At 45.6% G+C, this 20,555-nt stretch overlaps 1 protein-coding gene across 4 annotated transcripts in view; it reads left to right on the top strand.

The window, feature by feature from the left end:
- PARN (poly(A)-specific ribonuclease) overlaps positions 1–20,555 on the top strand; it is a 176,075-nt gene that overhangs the window by 109,237 nt on the left and 46,283 nt on the right. For all 4 annotated transcript variants that reach the window (XM_061152875.1, XM_061152877.1, XM_061152876.1 and 1 more), the window contains one exon: positions 15,299–15,485. In XM_061152875.1, coding sequence (XP_061008858.1) covers positions 15,299–15,485 — 187 coding nt within the window. The remainder of the gene's footprint in view (positions 1–15,298; positions 15,486–20,555) is intronic.

The raw sequence follows: 20,555 nt of genomic DNA, 5'->3' as shown, positions 1-20,555 counted from the left end.
TCTGAGCTGGAGAAGAACGGCTGCGTGATTGTGTGGGGTTTGTGCCCTGTCCATGACTTTCTGGCCACACTCAGGTAGCTGCTCCCTATCGTGTGTGTCCAGTTCCCTCCCCCCGAGGGCGGGCTTGTGGGGCGAGTGTGTGCCTGGAGCTTAGGAGAAGGCATGACGCAGCATTCCGGCCGCCCTCTGGGGATCCTCACCGCTCCCGCTTTAATAAAATGTGGCAGGTTGCCTGGCAACCCGGGAGCTGGTGGGGATTTTTTTTCTACCTACTTTACCAAAAAGCCCTCTATCAGCTCTTGGCTGACTACTCGGGATGGAGTAGGAGATACACTTGGCTCCGCAAGGCGACTTTCTCCTTTCTTTTTCCCCATCCCTGCCTGCATCTTAATATCCGCTCACTCTTCTGTTCTTATCTATCATTTAAAGGTAGAAGCTGGACAGTTTGACTCCCAAATCAAGTCCCAAGGGGGATTTGTTACTGAAAACATGTTCCTTTTTACATTAGTCAGAGTGACTTCTTTTGTGAGTCAGTCTCGTGGACAGTTTCACCCTGTTGTTTGTAGCGATGCACCTCCGTGCTGGGTTTTTTTTTTTTTTTTGCATTAAAAAAATTAATTTATTTTAATTGGCGGCTTGATTTGGTTTTGTCAGAAGAATCCAGTTGAAGCCGTGGAAGCAAGCGTGGTTTGTGCGTTTCCTGTTGGTGAAGGCCTCTAACTGCTCCCTCCCCTGACCTAGAGAGGGAGCCCTCTGTGAGTGTACCGCAGAACCATGGTTTGTGGAGCTTTGCGGCTCTGTCCCATGCAAGTTGCCTTCAGATCCTCATATTTTTTCTTCATCAAAATCATAGTGTAATGCTGTGCAGAGGCAGGATAAGTAAATTCATTCATGACACTTAAGTTTACGTGCTTTAAAATGAGACTTTACTTACATTAGAGGCAGTAGATGTGGGCCTGCAGAGCTGTAATTTAAAGGGTGATAAATATTTTTCTAGGGAAAAATTAATGCAGAGAGCACTTTAAAGTCTCTGAACGCTCCATTATCAGTTAGAAAGCAGTCTGTGTTCCACTCTACCAATACAGGCCTTGCAAACGTTGTTTTTCAATTTCCTAATTTGTGTTAAGCATTTTGACATTGCCGGAAACTCTTGGGCCATTGGAAATTTTAAGGTGTAATGTCATAAAATATTCCAGAATACTTTAAAACTTAGCAGTATCACAGTTGCCACTGTACTTGTTTTTGTTTTGTTTTTCACATAAGTGCTTTAAAATATAGCACTTGACTCTTTTTCTAACCAGTTGATTTTCCATTGGAGGTCCAAACATACAAAAAGTTCTATATTTACATCTCCTTAGGATATAGAAAACAAAATGATTGTTTAGAATAATGTAGAGATCTTAATAACTTGAGACAGAATAGCTAACCAGTGCCAATATCACATTATAAAAAAAAAGCCTTCTTTACTCTCCTGCTGGCAAAGAATTTCACAGTTTTTTTTAAATGTTCAGGAGGGGCTTCCCTGGTAGCTCAGACAGTAAAGAATCTGCCAGCAATGCAGGAGACCTGGGTTCGATCCCTGGACAAGGAAATGGCTACCCACTCCAATATTCTTGCGTGGAGAAGTCCATGGACAGAGGAGCCTGGTGGACTGTAGTCCATGGGGTCGCAGAGAGTTACACATGACAGCGACTAACAGTTTCACTTTAAATATGCAAGTGTCGTGAAGAACTTGTTATTTCTCTGAATTTGCAAGTTGCCAGTTTCAGAAAGCAGTTCCTCACCAAATGGGAGAAGCTCAGTCTGGCTGGCTCTCAGGCAGGCGTGCTCTCCCGTCCCCTTCCTCTCTTCTCTCTCCTTTTCTTCCTTCCCCCGCCCTCCTGTATACGTGTGTGTTTGACCCTGAGCTGCCGCGCCTATTTCTGTTAACTTAGCATCTTCCTGTCAGACCTGAATGCTGCCTATAGGCCTGACCACTGATGTCAGGAACCTCTGCCTCCTGTAACAGGAAGACAGATTTAAGGATGAAGAAAATAAAAGAGGTGGACTAGCCTTCCTAAAATCCTGAAGTCTATAGGGAAATGGTTGGGTGACTTAAAAGGAGAATAGAGTCAGTCTCCTGCATACGAACCTTCGAGTTGCAGACTTTTCAAAGACTTGAACATGGATTTGCATGTCCAGTTACGTCAGGCGTGAGTGGAACTTCGGCTCGCGCTCCTCCTGCTGACGATCCTTCAGCTCTGCTGTCTCTTACCTCCTCTCTCTCCTCCAGTCTGTAACTCCTCTTGCCTGTTCACGCGATTCCAGGTATGCCAGCTGCTGTACTGTACTAGGTACTGTATTGTAAGATTAAAGTGTTATTTTTTTGTGTTTGGTTTTTTTTATGTATTATTTGTGTGAAACTATTATAAACCTATTACAGTATAGTATTATATAGTCGATTGTGTTAGTTGGGTACCTGGGCTAACTTTGTTGGACTTAGGAACAAATTGGACTAACACATGTGTTTTTGGAATGAAACTGGTTCATATGCAGGCGACTTAACTGTCAGTGTAGAATGAACGTGTTAAATGCCAAGCTGGAATGGGACTTTAAAACCAAAGTAATTCTCACTGGGTTTTGTGCTGCCCCTTTGGGCTGTTTGGTGAACTGTAGGGTTTTAGTGTGTAGTCTACAGACAACCTATCAGTGGGAAAAAACCAGTCGTTGGGCACATAGTCTCAGCAAGGGCAAAGAGTAAAACTGATGTGGAAAATAAGGCTAACTTCATCACTTGTGGTTTATTTCCCCATTGGCGAAGCACGCGGTTCTCTATACACTCTTGAAGTCAGATGTTGCCGGTTAAAACAAATACATTGCATGGTCCCAAGGCAGCCTGTGGTCTGCAGAGCAGATTCCATTCGTTCTGCTGTGAAGCAGTTCTCCCTGCATAGAGACTGAACTCTAGTACAGTAAGCAGCTGGCATACGAGGACTGGCAGCACGTGAACAGGCAGGAAGAGTTAGCCCAGTGAGGGCTTTGTGCCCACGGCACCGAGGCCGCTGGCCTGAGCGTTAGAGCAGGTCGTCTTGGCATTTTTTCCTAATCTTTTTGGTGGTGGCAGGTCATACATGGGGTGTCTTGAAAACACAGAAGAGGCAAGTCACGTTTGATGGGGATTTCAGAGGGCTCCACATCTGCAGGTGGATTGCAGCGGTGGGGGCGAGGTGGGTGGAAGGGCAGAAGGGAAGAAGGCGGGGTGAGGAGGAGGGCTTGTTTATGAGTGGCATCACAGTGCCCTTGGGAGAACCCTGAGAGGTTCCAGACTGGCAGCGCGGCAAGGAAGGGTTAACGGGAACAATACACAGAAGTGCCTTGTGTACACTTTATACGGAGTTTCTGTGACTCCTTTCTGGGTTGGGAGAGGCCCTTTTGCTTTGGGGGACGGATGCCCTCCCTCCCAGGGGTAATGACTCACCCTGCAGGTGAGACAGCTCAGCCCTGCCTGCTGATAAGGGCCTGTCATTTTCTTTCTCTCCCCGGGCCCCCGCCTTCCCTCCTGGGTTTCACTTGGTTAATGAATAAGCTGAGTCACGAGGTGTAGGTAAATTCTTTTATCAAATGAAAACCACATCAAAACAGCCACAGAGAGACCTGTAGTCAAAGTGTAAATATTGCGGCTCAGCATCTCCCACAGTATATCTGGGTGGCTTATACACAAACAGACTTTTAAGCTTTTCAACTGTGGAAACCTTTAAATCTGAAAATGTGCTGCTCTGTCAGACTTTCTGTAAACACGGTCTTGGGACGTAAAGAAAAGATGGTGCATTTATGTGTTATCACAAGAGCGCTAATATTGTGGCAGATTTAATGCTTCATAAAGTGCTCAAACTGCCAAGGTCAATAGTCCAAAAGTATTGTCCTGGTGTACGCCAGGGACATTTCTATTCGGTGTATGTTTGCGTCTGGCATCTGAAACATCGCCAGAGAGAGCTAGTGAACCCTGCTTAACTCCAGCTGCACACCCAGCCACTGCCTCCAGCCAGCAGTTCAGTTACACACGGACTCTGGCTGGTGAATAGGTTGTGTCCCAAAAGTCCTTTTGTTGATTAACCTTTTAGAACACAAAGTGCATTGTCACACAGAAATGCCACTTTGAATGGTGGGTGTCAATGAGCTGTGGCTTGTTTCAAGCTTTGGGTCAGGAAATCAGTGCTAGTTGACACCAGAATTTAAAAAAAAAAAGGGAGAAAAGGAACGATAGGAAGCATCAGAGTGGGTTGGGTAGAAAAGGTAGGTCTGCTTTAGTGATACTGTTGCAGTTTAAAACCTGCTGCGGCTGTATGCCTTTAGACTGAAGGTGCCCCTGGATGAGGAGGTTGTGTCAGCAGTGGGTTAAATCTGGCTGTTCACCACCACTCAGCACTGTGATGTCGGGCAAGGGACTTAACACATCTGCATCTCTTGTTTGGCCATATTCAAAATAGGGCTGTCTTGTAGAGGATAGGATTAGAGATGAAAGAGTCAATGTTAAGGTTAATATACTAGGGTCTTATAGACTGTATGGTAGTATATTAGGATTGGAGCTCACACAGCATCTGGAACATGGTAACCTCTCTGTAAACCACGAGTATTATTTATTTGTACTCCTCTGTGATAGATGCAGACCTTAAAGACACTGTTATAAAATAGTATAACTAAAAACATGTACTATTTAGTTTTCCCTAGAGTACAATTTATTCAGTGTTCCTGACATTTAGGATCTGCCATTTCGCACATTGTAGGAGGAGATCTTTGATTTTACTTTGAATTATTCCTGTGTAGTTGAGACGTCAACCTTAATTTTTTCCCAAGAAGTGTGAAGAATGTTGCAAATTACCTTAGCTCTTTCAGCTGTCTGTCAAGTTTGTCAGGACTGCTAAGTATGGAATTGCTTCCTAACTTCCTATTTTAAGTCAAGTGTTTTTATCTTAAAAAAAAAAAAAAAACTCTCTCTCTTTTTAAGTGACTCTCAATTCTAAACTTTTTTGGAATGCCACTTGCTCCTGTTTGACTTCATCATAAAATCGTCATTTTCTTGGCCCTCTGCAGGTTACTCATCCTCTTTCAGCTTCTGTTTCTGTGTCTGAAAACAGAGCTGCTGCCCACCTTGTGGGGTTGCTTTGAGGACAGAAAGAGCATGGGAGAGTTGGTCACTCTGCACAGAAGGCCACTGTCTCCAGTTGGACGCATGTCCCAGCGCCACGGCCTTTCCTGCCCCTCTGTCCTCCCTGCCTCAGCCCCAGGGGCGCTCAGGGAGACCCCCTCCCTCCACCCAGGAAGCCGCCAGCTTCCAGGTGGGGCTTCCTACCCTGACTTCATAAAGCTCTAGCCCACTGCTCCCTCCACTCGGAAGTGGGGCCCCCACACATGCTCTGGGCCCCACCTCCTCTCCAGGCCTCACAGACCCATATCCTCAGGCCCACCCGCAGCTTCTTTCCAGCACCCCGAAAACCTGCCAAATCCTTTCCATCTTTTCAGAAGGACTCCTGATCTCAGCAGCCTTTGCTCCCAGTGATTCCTTCCCTTTGCAAGTCCCAGGAGTCTGCATGCATCACCGTCGCCGTCTGCCCTCTGCTTCAGCTGCGGTCCCTGGTGACCTCTGTGCCCCGAAGCCCCAGGGCCCTGTCCTCCTGCCTGGTCCCCAGCACCCTGACCATTCTTCCCTCCTGGCCCACAGCCCCGGACTTCCTAGGTTAGTCCCCTGCCCCCTCGGCCCTGCTCCTCCCGTCTGTAAGGTGAGTTAAGTGTCGCTGTTTCTCGGCGTCCCATTGGGACTTCTTTTCTGACTCCGCGCCTTCTCCATACCTCCCATTTTCCCCATCGGTTGCAGTGACCTTGCAGACACACACATCAGGTCACACTCGTACCCTCTCCAGGTGCCTCAGGCCAGACTGTGGCTCCCGCTGCACGCGGCGTGGGGTGCCTGTCACTCGGCTTCACGCAGGTCCTCCCCGTGCCCCCTGCAGTCTCCACTGGTGAGGTTCTGTTTCAGTTCCTCGGTCCAGACTGTGTCTCCTCGTCAGTGCTCCTCCTGCCTGGAATGGACTTCCCCATCCCCAGGGTCTTTTACACCGTCTGCTCTCCCACCTTCAGTCTCAGGAAAGCCCGAGTGTCTCTTCCTTAGAGAAACGGTCCCTGTGTCCCAGGCTTGACCAGCCAGTACCCCACTGGAAGCTCCAGAGGGCTTTTCTAACCCTCAGCACATGTGGGGCTCTGTGCCCTGTTCTGCCCTCCCAGTGAATACAAGGACCGGATCTCCGATTCATCCCCAGTGGCCCAGGCGTAGAAGATGGTGTGTTTGTTCATCAATGAATGGATAGACGAATAAATGAACAAGTGAGAGTTTCATACATTAGTGTCTGTATTCATGAACAGGTGGAGGGGTGAATAAATGAACAAGCAGGAGCTAAATATATTTGTTTGTAAAGCAGTCAGCAGAGTGCTTATATGTAGTAAGCACTCAATAAGTGGTGGCTTTATTTATTTTTAATTGACTTTTCAGCTAGGAACCATGAAAAGAACCTCCCCTCCCCGCCAACCCGCCACCCCCAGGCTGGTTCATGGAAGCAGTGCTTCTTGACGATGCCATTCAGTGAACGCAGAGGCCATTGGCAGAGGCCCTGGGAGCTGGGAACTTAAGCGGTGGCCTCTTCCCACCGTCAACTTTTTGCTCCTTGTGCTACTATCTTTATTCCTCACCTAACTCCCCGGTGCTTCCCTGCCAGTCTGTTCTGTTCCTTTCTTTTCCTCCTCGTCCAGATTGTGAGCTGCTTTTGGGAGGGGATCATCTGTCCCCTTCCACCATGCCCCGGTGCCTGACACAGAACCTGGGGCCAGTGTTTGTGGAGTGAATGAATGAGATGCACGTTTCAGAAGCAGACTTTGGTGTCGCCAGGAGAATTAATGAAAATTAATTAATTTTGATTGCTTCAGTTTTTTAAAGTTATGGTTCAGACTTTCTGATTTCACACTTGTCCCGTATGGTTGATGTATGGGTTCATGTATAGTCTTTTATTTTCATGTGTTTTTTTGCATGGGAAAGACCCCAATTCTAGATGATAGTGCTATTGCATGAGCTGTTGCAGACTTGGGTGTGTGAGGCCCCCTCACTTCCAGCTCCCCACGTGTGATGAGTTGCAGCTTGCTGAATCTGTGTCTCTGTAGTTCTTTTAGTCTGAGCTATGTGATTTATCCACAGTAGCCTCATTAATTAAGCACCTACTGTGTGGTAGGCCCTGTGCTAAGAGCGCTGCCATTCCTAATAGCTTTCTGAGATGGGTAAATGGGCCCCATTTGATGGATAAAGAGAGGGAAGCCCAGGGAGGCCCGGTAACTTGCCTCAGGCAAGTAAAGATTTGGGCAGGATTTGAACCCAGACCTCTGTGGCCTCATAACTTGTGGTTTTTCCCACTTGACTTCATGGCCTCCCTCTGTGTAGATTTCAAATAAATGTCGCCATATCTGCACATCAGCCTTCCTCCGGTTTGTGGAAAGTGTTTTCTTCTCTACTTCCTTGGCCTTCATTAGAGACCGTGAGGTGAAAGGCACCGGGTGAGCCACAGGCAGAATGAGGGGGTGACGTGGAGGAGCACAGGGTAGGCGGGCTCGTAAGTGGTGGAACCAGGACGGGACCCACTTCCTGTCTGGTGCCTGTCGAGTATTGATGGGGCTTATAGCACCTGCCCTCACGGTGCCGAGGACCCAGTGTGGGGCTGCGAGCCCGGTTCTGTGAGCGCTCAGCTGCTCTTCCTCTCACACTCTGCCCTTCACATCCTTTCAAGCGTCGCGACCTCAGCCTGCTTCTCTGGCCTTAGTTCATTTCTTTCCTGACTGTCTCATGTCGGGTGCTGTGATGGAGGCCGGGGGAAGGCAGAGGTGGATGAAACCAGTGCCCCTCTGCCTCTCTCTCTCTCTTTTTTTAAAATATTTTTCTATTTAATTGGTTGTGCTAGGTCTTAGTTGTGACATTCAGGATCTAGTTCCCTGACCAGGAATCAAACCCGGGCCCTCTACGTTGGGAGTCAGAAACCTTAGCCACTGGACCACAAGGAGAGACCGACCACTGGCCCCTGTCCCCACCTCTTACTCCATTATGTCCTCTGTCCTCTTTACAGGGCTTGCATCTCTTTCACGTGCTTTAGTGTTCATTCTTTAGCCTTAGTACTTTATTTTTTATTCTATTTAATTTTGTTTTTGCTGCACCGCAAGGCTTGTGGGATCTTTGTGTCCCGACCAGGGATCAAACACAGACTCTCAGCAGTGGAAGCATGGAGTCCTAACCACTGGACCACCAGGGAAGTCCCTAGCCTTAGTGCTTTAAAAGCAAACAAACAAACAGAAACCTTTCATTGGGTGAGTACACACTGTATGAGGAACAACGGACAAGGAATCACGGGTGCTGGGTCCCAGCCCTGTGTCCGGGGTAGGTGCGTTGTCCTGGCCAAGTCTGCTGTAAGGGCCCTCACCATCTGCTTCCTGGTGTTGCTGTGAGGCTCGGGGGTGGTGACGTGTGTGGGCTGTCACTGCCAGGAGAGCCAGCCCTACAGAGTCAGAGTTCACTCCCCTTGTGTCCAGCCCAGGACTCTTTGTCCCCTGAATCAGCCTTCATCATGGAACTTTTAACTGAAGATGTGAATCTGTATCCTGGTTCCGGCTTTCTTCTCTTGAAACAAGCTGCCAACAGATGCAAAAGCTGTGCTTCTTCCCTCCCTCCATAATCTTAGTTTAAATTCCTGCCAGAGTACCATGGGAGAACCCAGGCCCTACACAGATGAGTAAAGTACAGTCCCTTCCCTCACAGAGCACCTGCCCTGTTGGGAACACACGTGGGAAGAAGTCAGAGTTGAGGGAGGGCTGCACTGAGTTAAATGCCCTGACGTCCTCTCGCAGGCTGGGACTTTATCTTGAAGACTCGGCAGGGTTTTACAGGTGAGGATGGACTGGCGAGGGTAAAACAGGGCTGTTTGTGTCCTGGGCGACTGCCCACTCTCACCTGTTGGACACCCTGGAAATAGCTGTACTGCACATGCTTTTGACAGAGCACCAAGTCCTGCGAGCACCTTATCCACCTAGTTCCTTTAGATGGTTTGAGGGGACGTACATCCAGGATCATTTTTTTTGAAGGTAGGCAAATGTTCCTACTGGCCATTATTAGGGTTGAGTGTTTTTGTAAAGCCCTTCCCAGGTGGCTCAGTGGTAAAGAACCTCCCTGCCAATGCAGGAGACAGGGGAGATGTGGGTTTGATCCCTGGATTGGAAAGATGCCCTGGAGAAGGAAATGGCAATCCACTCCAGTATTCTTGCCTGGAGAATCACATGGACAGAGGAGCCTGGCAGGTCCATAGCGTTGCAAAGAGTAGGGCATGACTGAACTTGCACACACTCTTTTATAAAGTTGGCTGTCTTCTTGAGAATCCAAGATAAACCCGTTCATCCTCTGTCTGGTAAAAGTGGGGAAATGGTCATGCTGTTGAAAACCCAAACTTGATCAAATTGTATGGAATATGAAACAACTTCTCAATTCAATATGTTCTCATGTAAATAAACAAGCAAACGCAAAGCAGTGTTGGGTGCCCTCCTGGTGCGGGTTGAAAGCCCAGATTGAGGACACAGTGGTGCAGGGCCCCAGGCTGGCGGCTGAGGGAGGAGTCAGGAGAGGCCGTGAAAGGCATCAGAAGCGGGCACCGCCAAACATTAAAGCACACGTTGGCAGGTGGGGTGGAGGGCCCGGGTCTGCAGAGCTGGCAGAGGTCACTCTCAGCACACGTCACTTCTGGTGGGAGGTGAACATACCAGGTTATCACAGAGAGACTCCTTCTGCTTTGTACACAACACTGTTGTATGGAGAGATGGCTGGACTCTGAGGCTCTCTCAGACAGAGGCGTTTGCCTGTGTTAACTCCAAATGACATGGTCTGGGACCCTTCAGTGCACATGGTGTCATGAGAAGAATGCAGCTTTGGTTTGGATCCCAAAACTTGTCATCTTCAGGACCTTGAACCCATCACTTCTTCCGAGCTTCGGTGTCCTTATCTATAAACTCAGGATAATCCTTACAGGATTTTTCCGTACCTGGCAGAATAAGTAACCAGTAAATAGTTCCCTTTCTCGTAACTATCTTGTAACCATCCGATGGATAAGCATGTAGGTACTTCCTTTAGAAACTGACTGAGAACCTGATGTTGGCTGAGGGTAGCCACTGCAGAAAACGCAGGGCTGATGGTGGTAACTGCTTTCAAAGTTTCCTGATGCTCCCCCCCACCTCACCGCCCCCTCCTAGCCATTGCTGCAATGAAATGATTGCAGCAGCTTGATAACCAGGCTTCACAAGTATCCTCAGCTTCCCCGGGGAAGGTCTGAGAAGCCCGGCGTGTCAGCACCCCCGTGCTTGTTTACAGCACTCCAACCATTCAGGGACACCTCCTTATCGCCGGAGACATTGAAACTGGAAGTAACTCTTACCTCCTACGAGAGACCTTCAGACTTAGTCTCAGAAACGGCCCTTAGGAGTTGGACCGAGTATACAACAGAAAACCTAAACAATTTGTTTACAATGTCATGAACATCTGTGAAACCACTACTCAACCGGAAGAGCTAAAATACTGTTAACAAATTGTAACAAGAATCTGTTGTTCCTCCAGCATCCCAAACCCCTGATTCCTGGTGGGGGAACATGGGAAGGGGGAACCACTTTCATAAAAATCACGTTGATCCTTTTCTTGCTTTTTTGATGCTGTGTGCCTCTCTAGCCCTCAGACTCACTCTCACTCTCTCCTCTGTCTCCTGTTCCCTCTGCCTTCCCCCAGCCCCTACAAATCTACAAAATGATACCTTATTTAAGTGCTCATAATTTGCCTTTGCCTGAGGTTGAGCAACTCCTTTATATAATTATTGGCATTTTATGCTCCCTTTTCTGTGAAATGACTGGGCGTGCTTTTTGTGTCTTTTGCCCAATTTTTTGTTAGGTCCTCTTTTACTGATTTGTAGGCGTTTTTATGTATTCTGGTGCTAATCCTCCATCAGTTGCACATGTTAGAAATATCTCCTCCCAGCATGTAGATTGCCTTTGCCCTCTTCAGAGTATCTTCTGACAGACACAAGTTTTCATATTAATGTAGCCAAACTTATTGATCTTTTCTTTATGCTTAACATTTTTTTTGTATCTTCATAAATTCTTTCCTACTTCAAGCTCAGGAAGAGATATTCACTTTTATTTTCTTTTCAAGTTTTCAAAGTTTGCTTTTGACATTTAAGTGCTTCATCCATCTGGAGTTGATTTTTTGGCCTGGTGTGAGTAAGAATCCAGTTTTTTTTCTTTTTCTTCTTTTCCCGTGGATAAACAATTTTTCCAACTTTTCCTTTTGCACGCCGTCATGCTGCCGCTGTCAGATATCAGAGTTTCACAGATGCCTAGGTCTGTTTCTGGGCTCTCCTGTACCACGGGTCAGTTTGTTTATCTCTGTACCATTACGGCACTGTCTTAAGTACTACAGGTTTACAATAAGCTTTTTAGTTAGCCAGGGAATTCCCCCTTTCTTATTCTTCTTCAGAAATGTTTGGGCTATTATTGGCCCATTTGTCTTCCATTTAAAATTTGGAATCAGACCTTTCAAATTCCACAGAATGATTGAGATGTAATTTATACACCATGAAATACACAGACGCTGTTCTGTTGGCCAGGTCTTCTGTGCTGTTTTAACAGACGCACCGTCATGTAGCCTCCGCCGCAGTCAAGACACAGGGGGCAGCGCCGTCACTCCCAGAGCTCCCTCACCTCCGGGGGTTGGCCTCATCCCCCTGGTCCCTGGCTGCCGCTGCTCAGTGTTCCGCTGAGATTCTTCTTAATCTCTTAAACATTTTTTTCAATGTTTTTATTAAAATGGAATTTTAAAAATTGGAATTGCATCACATCTATAGATCAATTTAGGAGGGTCTCTATGTCTTACGTTAAGTCTTCTTGTGAACATAATGTAGCTCTCGACCTAGTTGGAGAGACTTTTTCCTTCATAGTAGTGGAAGGGTCTACATTTTTAGGAAAAAAAAAAAATCTAAACATTGTAAGTAATTCTTTAAAAGTCCTCTTCAAGGAAGCATTTTATGAGATAATCCTCAATCTAAATGGACACATAAATATACAAATATATGTCAGACTTGTGGCAATGTTATATTTTTTTAAAAGCTCACATGTTGGTTCCAAACCAGCTTTGTCGCTTGCTCTGCAAGACCGTAAGCAGGCGTGCTCGGCTCCCTGATATTCAGTCTCTTTATCTGTGTGATGACTAGAACGTCTCTTCCCTGTGGGGTGGTTGTAAAGATTAAATGCTTCGAGACAGGGCGCCCGGCTCAGTGAAGCTGTGGGTGGGTTAAGTCTGCGGGAGAGGAGGTGCTCTTGTTCACCCACAGGGAACTGGGGAGGGCCCTCACCTTGTCTGGTTTTGCAGTGGCTTCAACAGAGTGGCATGGCCGAAAGATGGCCTTGAATCATTTCCCTGACAAATTTGGAAAAGGTTAGTGTTACCAAGCCGCCTGCTCCACGCCGCTTCTGACAGGCGAGCTGGAATCACTGAAGGACGCAGCTGACAGCCAATTCATTTTGCTGATTCATCCATTAGAGGGGTGGCTCTGCGCCAGAGCTGGCTTCCAGATTAAAGGCCGAGAGCTGCAAAGCTGCTGGGACTTGAAGGAATGCTGGTAAATTATTGCCATGTGAAGGCCAGCAGTGAAAAGGGGATTGTTATTTGTTTCCCCCTTTAAGCTCTCCTCGTTCCAAATGTACTCAGATAAATTCCCCATCATGGTCAGGGAGCTTTTGAAGCATTTGTCCATGGGGCTGGGACCCCAATTACTGGAAACAGTCGGATGCTGTTAAGTAGATCATCTCGGCTCCTTTATGACCTTATCATCACCTTTGCTTTCATGGTGAATGTTGACTCAAGCCTCCTCTTTGACTCGGTAGTCCAAACTAAACTCGAGAGAGGCATTGCGGCAGATGTCTTCCCTTGGGGACACGCTTCAAAATAAACCTGCCTGAGTAAGGAGTGAAACCTAAAGAGGAAAATCCAGCAGATGCTCACTTGCCAACGACCGGTACAGAATAAGCACGTAGAATCTGTGGGTTCACAGCGTCCATCGCACTGAGAGGTGAACCTGTCATGTAGTAGGTAGTCTCAGGCTTACATAACTCTGCATAAAGCCTGCCTGTGAGAAGGTGGGCTCGAGAGGTGGAGACTGTGTCTTGTTCTGCCAGATGTCTAGCATGGTCCCTGGGACGGACAGGCAGTTAGTGAGCAACTGCTGGGCAGAGGCATGGATGGATGATGTTGGTTGGAGGCACAGATTGTGGGGCAGTTAGATGAATGAGCTGAGAAAGTCAGAAGTGCAGTCCCTTTGCAGACGGCTAGAAAAGTAACCGTCCTGAGGAATAGAATTTCAGCAAAGGATCCTGTTTCTGCAGTTCTCTGATCTGAGTGACTTTGGTCGATAGTGTTATCTGCAGAACTGATTGCTTTCTGTTTATCTCCTTGTGAGTGAGTCAGAGCACACTGTTTTGAGCTCACATTTTATTAACTCACTCTACTTCCTTGGGACAGTATGAAAGTTCTTTAATACCTTTAGGGTTTGTTCCTCACCCCACCCTACCCCTCTTTAATTCTAGAGTGAATATTTGAAAAGTATAGCAAACTTCTTAAGAAAAAAAATACTTTAAATAAAGAGTGGGAGTCTTTCCTTATTTTTCTTTTTCTGTTTTATTTTGCTTTTGCTCTTCAGATGGCTAAGCATTTAAGGCATGACATTCTATAAACTACTGTTGTGCTGAGGAGTTTTGGGCAAATCTGGTCTGCTTGGAGTGAAGCTGGTTGTGTCAGATATGCAGGGGGTATCTGCGTCTCATCTAGGTGTCTGTCCCTGCGGCTCAAGGTCCCTGGGGTACAGGAGTCCCTTGTCCAGGTCTGGTGTGTCCATCATCACTTGCTACATTCATTCACATGATATTTACTGGGAACCACTCTGTACGTGGCTGAAGCAGTGAGGAATCCGCCTGCAACTCAGGAGACCTGAGTTCAACCCCTGGGTCAGGAAGATTCCCTGGAGAAGGGCATGGCAACCCACTCCAGTCTTTTTGCCTGGAGAATCCCATGGACAGAGGAGGCTGGTGGGCTATGGTCCATGGGGTCACAAAGCATCGGACCCTGCTGAGCGACTAACATTCACTTCCTTTACTCTGTACCAAGAAGTTGCTGAAAGTGGGTACGCAGACTCAGACATCATGGTGCTTTTCCAGCAGCGCAGGTCCCAGGTCTGCTCCCGCAGCCCCCTGCCAGCAGGGCCCAGCCCTTACTGTCTTGCTGCTGGGGGGGGTAATAACCAATGGGCAGGAAGTGTGTGCTCACACTGCCGAAACCAGAGCAGCACAAGGGGCCTCTCCACATGGTTTTTGTGGGTCCTCACTCCCAGGCCACTCCCATGTTCCAGCCCCCAGCCTCCAAGAAGGAGGCAGGAAGACGGTCCTGGCCTTATCACCCATTAACACCAAAAAGGGAACAAGCTCTGGCTCTCAAGAACTCCTGCCAGAAAGCACATTACAGAGAATTAGCAGGCTTTAAGAAGGGAAAGAGAAGAGGCAGGTCTCAATTATGGTAGGACTGTCTTGAATCTGCAGAGTCCAAAGTGAAGTGCAGAACTTCGAGCAGGGCCCTGGCCTTGGGGTCCAAGCAGCCTGCTTTTCCTCCCTGCCACTGGTGCAGTGTGGCCTGTGGCAGCCTCCGCCTCCATGCCCCAGCTTGCTTATATTCAACAAAGGTGATTTCTTGCCTGCAAATGTCCTGTGAAGGTTAGACATCACGTGTGCAGAGCCCCAGGCACAGGCATGCAGTAGACCTACAGGGATCAGCACTGCTGGCTATACTGCTTTCTTGTCATCTTTATTTTCACAACAGTTTTCCTTGGCGGTTTTGTTTTGTTTTTCATTTTCTTACTCTGAAAATGAGCACTTTTCAGGCAGTAATGTTACCTGCAGATATTCTGAAAATTAATGTCTTGTTTACATCCTTCTGGTTCTTCACAGTTTACGGAGCACTGTAAGGGAGGCTGGGGAGCAGGATTCTGTTTTCTCCAGGTGAGAAGACTCAGATGGGGAGAGCCGTGGGATGTTCCCAAGGCCGCCTGGCTTCTCAATGGCAGACCTGACCTCAGGGTTCCTTTGATGACCTCAAGCCACTTTTCCAACGTCCTGCGGCCAGGCCAGACCCTTTGTTAAGGGTTTTTTCTTTTCCTTGTAGCTGTCAATACCAGCAAGTATGCAGAGAGCTATCGCATCCAGACCTATGCTGACTATGTCGGGAAAAAACGTGAGGAGAAGCAGATGAAGAGAAAGTGGACAGAAGATAGTTGGAAGGAGGTTGAGCCAAAGCGGCTGAACACGCAGTGCGTCTCCTATGGTTTGCAGAATCACCATTACACCAACAGGTAAGAGTTCTTGGCTGTTGATTTGAACAGCTTTGCGTCGTCCCAGCAAAGTTCTTATTTGTTTCTCATGGAACTAAGAGTAGTAAATCTGACTTGTGAGAAAGACTTTTTTCTGACTTTTCACATAATATCAGAAGTTACTACTTCCTTAATTCCTTCTGTGCTGTATAGACCATTTCAGCTAACACCCACAAAACCCCAGTGAGGCAGAAAAGGGGATACATCTTATTCCCATCTTAGGGGTGAAGAAACAGGGGCTCCGTGACCCGCCCTCCACTCAGTGAGTGAGCCGGGGTCAGAGCTGAGCTCCCCCACGTTGGACCTCTTCCCCTCCCCAGGCTGCCCCGTTGCTTCTGGCTGAGCTGCTGAGCCCCTTCTGTGTCCCACGTAGACACTGAGCCACACGCCTGCTGTGGAAGGAGAACTTGACACACACTTCTGTTACTTACCTGTAATCCTATAGTACTTTCAGAAGATGAATACTGGCGGCATTTTAGGATCTTTGTGAAACTCTAAAACATAAGTGCCGTAGAAAATGGTGGTGGGAGAGGAAGGCGGGGGTTCAGTATAGAAAATTATAAAGATGAAAAAAGTGTGAATCAGCAAAGAAAAAATTAGCCATAATCCCACCTCCCAGAAGCAATCGCTGTTAATATTTTGGATTGCCTTCCATACTTTTAAAACGGTTTTTAGAGGTTTTTTAAATTGAGGTATAATTAACATATGACAAAATGTGCAAATCTAAAATACTTATTAGTTCAAAGAGTTTTAATAGTTATATATACCCGTGTGACCACCACTCAAAGCAAGATGTTAGAACATTTCTACCTCCCACCTCAAATTTTCATTGTATCCCTCTTCAAGCAACGCCAAGCCCCGCTATCCTAAGCAGCTATTCCAAATTTCTACCACTGTGGATTAATTTTGATTATTCTTGGTATTTATAAAAATGTCATCACTCAGTGTTGTGGTCGGCTTCTTTTACTTAATGTCTTTCTGAAATTCCCCCTTAGTGCTGTGTGTATCGAGAGCTCGTTTTCAGTCGCGTTTCATTGTATGAATATGCAGTGTTTGCCTTTTCATCTCTTGGTGGACATTTGGATAGTTTCCAGGTGGGACTGTTATAAATCAGGCTACTGTGAACATTTCAGTAAAATGGTTTTTTGTGGGTATGTGTTTTCATTTCTGTTGAGTAAATATCTAAGGTGAGAATTGTTGGTTCTTAGGATATGTGTATGTTAAGTTTTATAGGAGCTGCCAAATGGTTGTCCAAAGTGGATGCTCCATTTTATACTCCCATTGCTGGGACATTATGTGAATGTTCCAGTTGCTCCAAATCCTTGGCAACACTTTGAACTATCAGTCTTTTTTAGCCATTCTAGAATATATGATGTGGTATTGCATTGTGATTTTAATTTGCATTTCTCTGGTTAACCGCCTTTTTGTGTGCTTCCTAACCATTCAGATATCGACTGTGTGAGGTAGATATTTAAGTCTCTTGCCTCTTTTTACTGTATATTTGTAGGAGTTCTTTTATATATTCTGGATCCACATCTTCTGTCAAATATTTGTGCTGCAAGTACATTTTATTTGAGTCTGGGGTAGTGTGTTCATTTTTTTAGTGATGTATTTTGATGAGCAGATATTTTTAATGCTGATGAAGTCCTATTAATAATTTTTTTTAATGGTTGGTGGATTTTTCCTTGTCCCTAAACTCTGCCTACCTAAGGTTGCAATAATTTTCTAGAAACCTGTCTTCTAGGAGGTTTATAGTTTTAGCTTTTACATTTAACTCTGAGCCATTTCAAATGAATTTTGTATGAGATAAGAGTCAGGGTTTATTTTTTTCTATATGGACATCTAGTTGTTCTGGCAACATTTGTTAAAAAGACTTTTCTTCCCTTTTAAATTGACTTGGCACTTTTGTCAAAAATAAATTGACCATGTATGTCTAGGTCTATTTCTGGACCCTTCTGTTCCACTCATTTTTATACCTGTTCTTATGCCAATACTGGAGAAGGCAATGGCAACCTACTCCAGTACTCTTGCCTGGAAAATCCCATGGGCAGAGGAGCCTGGTGGGCTGCAGTCCATGGGGTCTCGAAGAGTCGGACACGACTGAGCGACTTCACTTTCACTTTTCACTTTCATGCATTGGAGAAGGAAATGGCAACCCACTCCAGTGTTCTTGCCTGGAGAATCCCGGGGACGGCGGAGCCTGGTGGGCTGCTGTCTAAGGGGTCGCACAGAGTCAGACACGACTGAAGCGACTTAGCAGCAGTAGCAGCAGCATGCCAATACCACACTTTCTTACTTCTGACTTTATAGTAAGCTTTCCTGATAACTCAGTTGATAAAGAATCCGCCTGCAATGCAGGAGACCCCGCTTCAATTCCTGGGTCAGAAAGATCCTCTGGAGAAGGGATGGGCTACCCACTCCATTATTCTTGGGCTTCCCTTGTGGTTCAGCTGCTAAAGAATCTGCCTGCAATGTGGGAGACTTGGGTTCGATCCCCGGGTTGGGTAGATCCCTGGAGAAGGGAAAGTCTTCCCACTCCAGTATTCTGGCCTGGAAAATTCCATGGACTATATGTAGTCCATGGGGTTGCAAAGAGTTGGACATGACTGAGCAACTTTCACTTTCAAAATCAGGTAGCATAAACCCGCCAACAAACAATTGTTCTTCTTTTTTGTATTGTTTTGGCTATTCTAGATCCTTTGTATTCCACAAAAAAGAATGTTTTAAAAAATTTTGTCTGTGCTGGGTCTTTGTTGGGGCATGCAGGCTTTCTCTAGTTGCAGGGTATGGGCTTCTGTTGTGGAGCATGTGCTCTAGATCGTGTGGGCTCAGTAGTTATGTTCATTTTTCCGTAAATATTTATATTATTTATGTGATCATAAGTAGAATTGTTTGTTTCATTTTCAAATTGTTTGCTGCTTCTATATGGATATATAATTAATTCTTCATTATATATATTGAAGTCTATATACCAGTTCAGTTCAGTCGTTCAGTTGTGTCCGACTCTTTGTGACCCCACGAACCACAGCATGCCAGGCCTCCCTGTCCATCACCAACTCCCAGAGTCCACCCAAACCCATGTCCATTGAGTCAGTGATGCCATCCAACCATCTCATCCTCTGTCGTCCCCTTCTCCTCCTGCCCTCAATTTTTCCCAGTATCAGGGTCTTTTCAAATGAGTCAGCTCTCTGCATCAGGTGGCCAAAGTATTGGAGTTTCAGCTTCAACATCAGTCCCTCCAAGTCTATATATATATATATTGATCTTACAACCCTTCAGCCTTTTAAAATTTGCGTATTCTGATAGGTTGGGTTTTTTCCTAATATTCTGCAGGGTTTTTCATTTATGCAATCATGTTGGCTTACTAATTAACACTTTTATCTCTTTTCTAATCTTTGTGTCTTTTATTTCTTTTTCTTGCTTTATTGCACCAACTAGCACCTTTAGTGCTAGTGGGAAGAGTAGATATCCTTTCCTTGCTTACAGTATTAGAAAAGGGAAATTAGTTCAGTGTTTCCCCTTGAACTATGATTGTTAGGTTGTTTGTAAAAGTCTTTTTTCAGGTTGAGAAAGTTCCCCTCCATTTCCAGTTTGCTAAGACTTTGTATCATGAATAGTTGTTGGGTATCTTCAGATACTCTTTCTGTATCTTTCTGCCTCTTTAATTTTTTTACATTTAATTTTATTTATCTATTTTGATTGCACTGGGTCTTTGTTGCTGCATGCAGGCTTTTTCTCTAGTTGCAGTGAGCGAGGCCTGCTCTTTATTGCGATGTACAGGCTTCTCACTGCGGTGGCTTCTGTCGTTGCAGAGCACAGCCTGTAGAGCTCGAGGGCTCAGTAGTCGTGGCACACAGGCTTAGCTGCTCTATGGTTTGTGGAATTTTCCTGGACGGGGTGAAGCCCATGTACCATACATTGGCAGGTGGATTTTTATCCACTGTACCACCAGGGAAGTCCTATCTTTCAAAATTGTCATATGGTTTTGCCCTTTGTTAATATTTTGAATGACATTGGTTGGCTTTTGAATGCTTAATCAGATTTGCATTCCTGAGAGAAATCCAACTGGGTCATGGATTGGGTCCATTGGTCATGGACCCAATATATCCACTGGGTTATAATGTATCAACACTTCTTTTTACATGTTGCCAGATTTTAATATATTGTTAATTATTTCTATGTCTTTGTTCATGAGGTTCGTTAGGTTGTAGTTTGCTCTTTTTTTATATCTTTGTCAAGCTTTGGTATCAGAATTATGCTGACTTCATATAGTTAAGAAGTTCCTCTTCTGTTATTTGGTGACAGTGTGTGTATGATTTGAGGGGAAGGGGACGTTGGTTAAATTATTGGTCAAGTTTACCTTGTAGTTCAGTCGGTAAAGAATCTGCCTGCAGTGCAGGAGACCTAGGTTTGATCTCTGGGTTGGGAAGATCCCCTGGAGAAGGGAATGGCAACCAACTCCAGTATCCTTGCCTGGAAAATCTCATGGACAGAGGAGCCTGGTGGGCTGCAGTCCCTGGTGTCACAAAGGGTTGGGCACGACTGAGTGACTAACACTTACTTACTTACGCCAGTGAAGACATCTGGTCATAAGGGTTTCCTGTGAAATGGTTTCTGATGGTGAACTGAATTTCTTTAATAGATACAAGTCTATTATTTCTTATATCGCTTTATGAATTTGTGTTTTCCCAGGAATATTCTGTTTTAAGTTGTCAAATTTATTAGCATAAAATTATTAGCTGAAAATATTCCCTTATAATTTCAGTATCTGTAGGATCTATAATTACATCCTGTTAAAAACATCTAATATTAGTAATTTGTGTTGTCTCTCTTTTTTTCCTTGCTAGGTGTTAATTCTCAGTACCAGCATTTATCTAATATTGCATTTTTGTCCTCTTTTTTCATTTATTTATACTCTTCTTATCATTTCTTCTGCTTATTTTGAATTTAATAGTTATTCTTTGGATTCTTTGGATTTCATATGTTATTCTCCCATTGTAAGGTAGGAACTTAACTCATTGAAGTTATGTTTCTTCTTTTCTGTAGAAGTAT

The sequence above is a fragment of the Dama dama genome, chromosome 10 (assembly GCF_033118175.1).
Source record: "Dama dama isolate Ldn47 chromosome 10, ASM3311817v1, whole genome shotgun sequence".
NCBI classification, from domain to species: Eukaryota; Metazoa; Chordata; class Mammalia; order Artiodactyla; family Cervidae; genus Dama; species Dama dama.
This window is presented reverse-complemented; position numbering and strand designations above follow the sequence as displayed.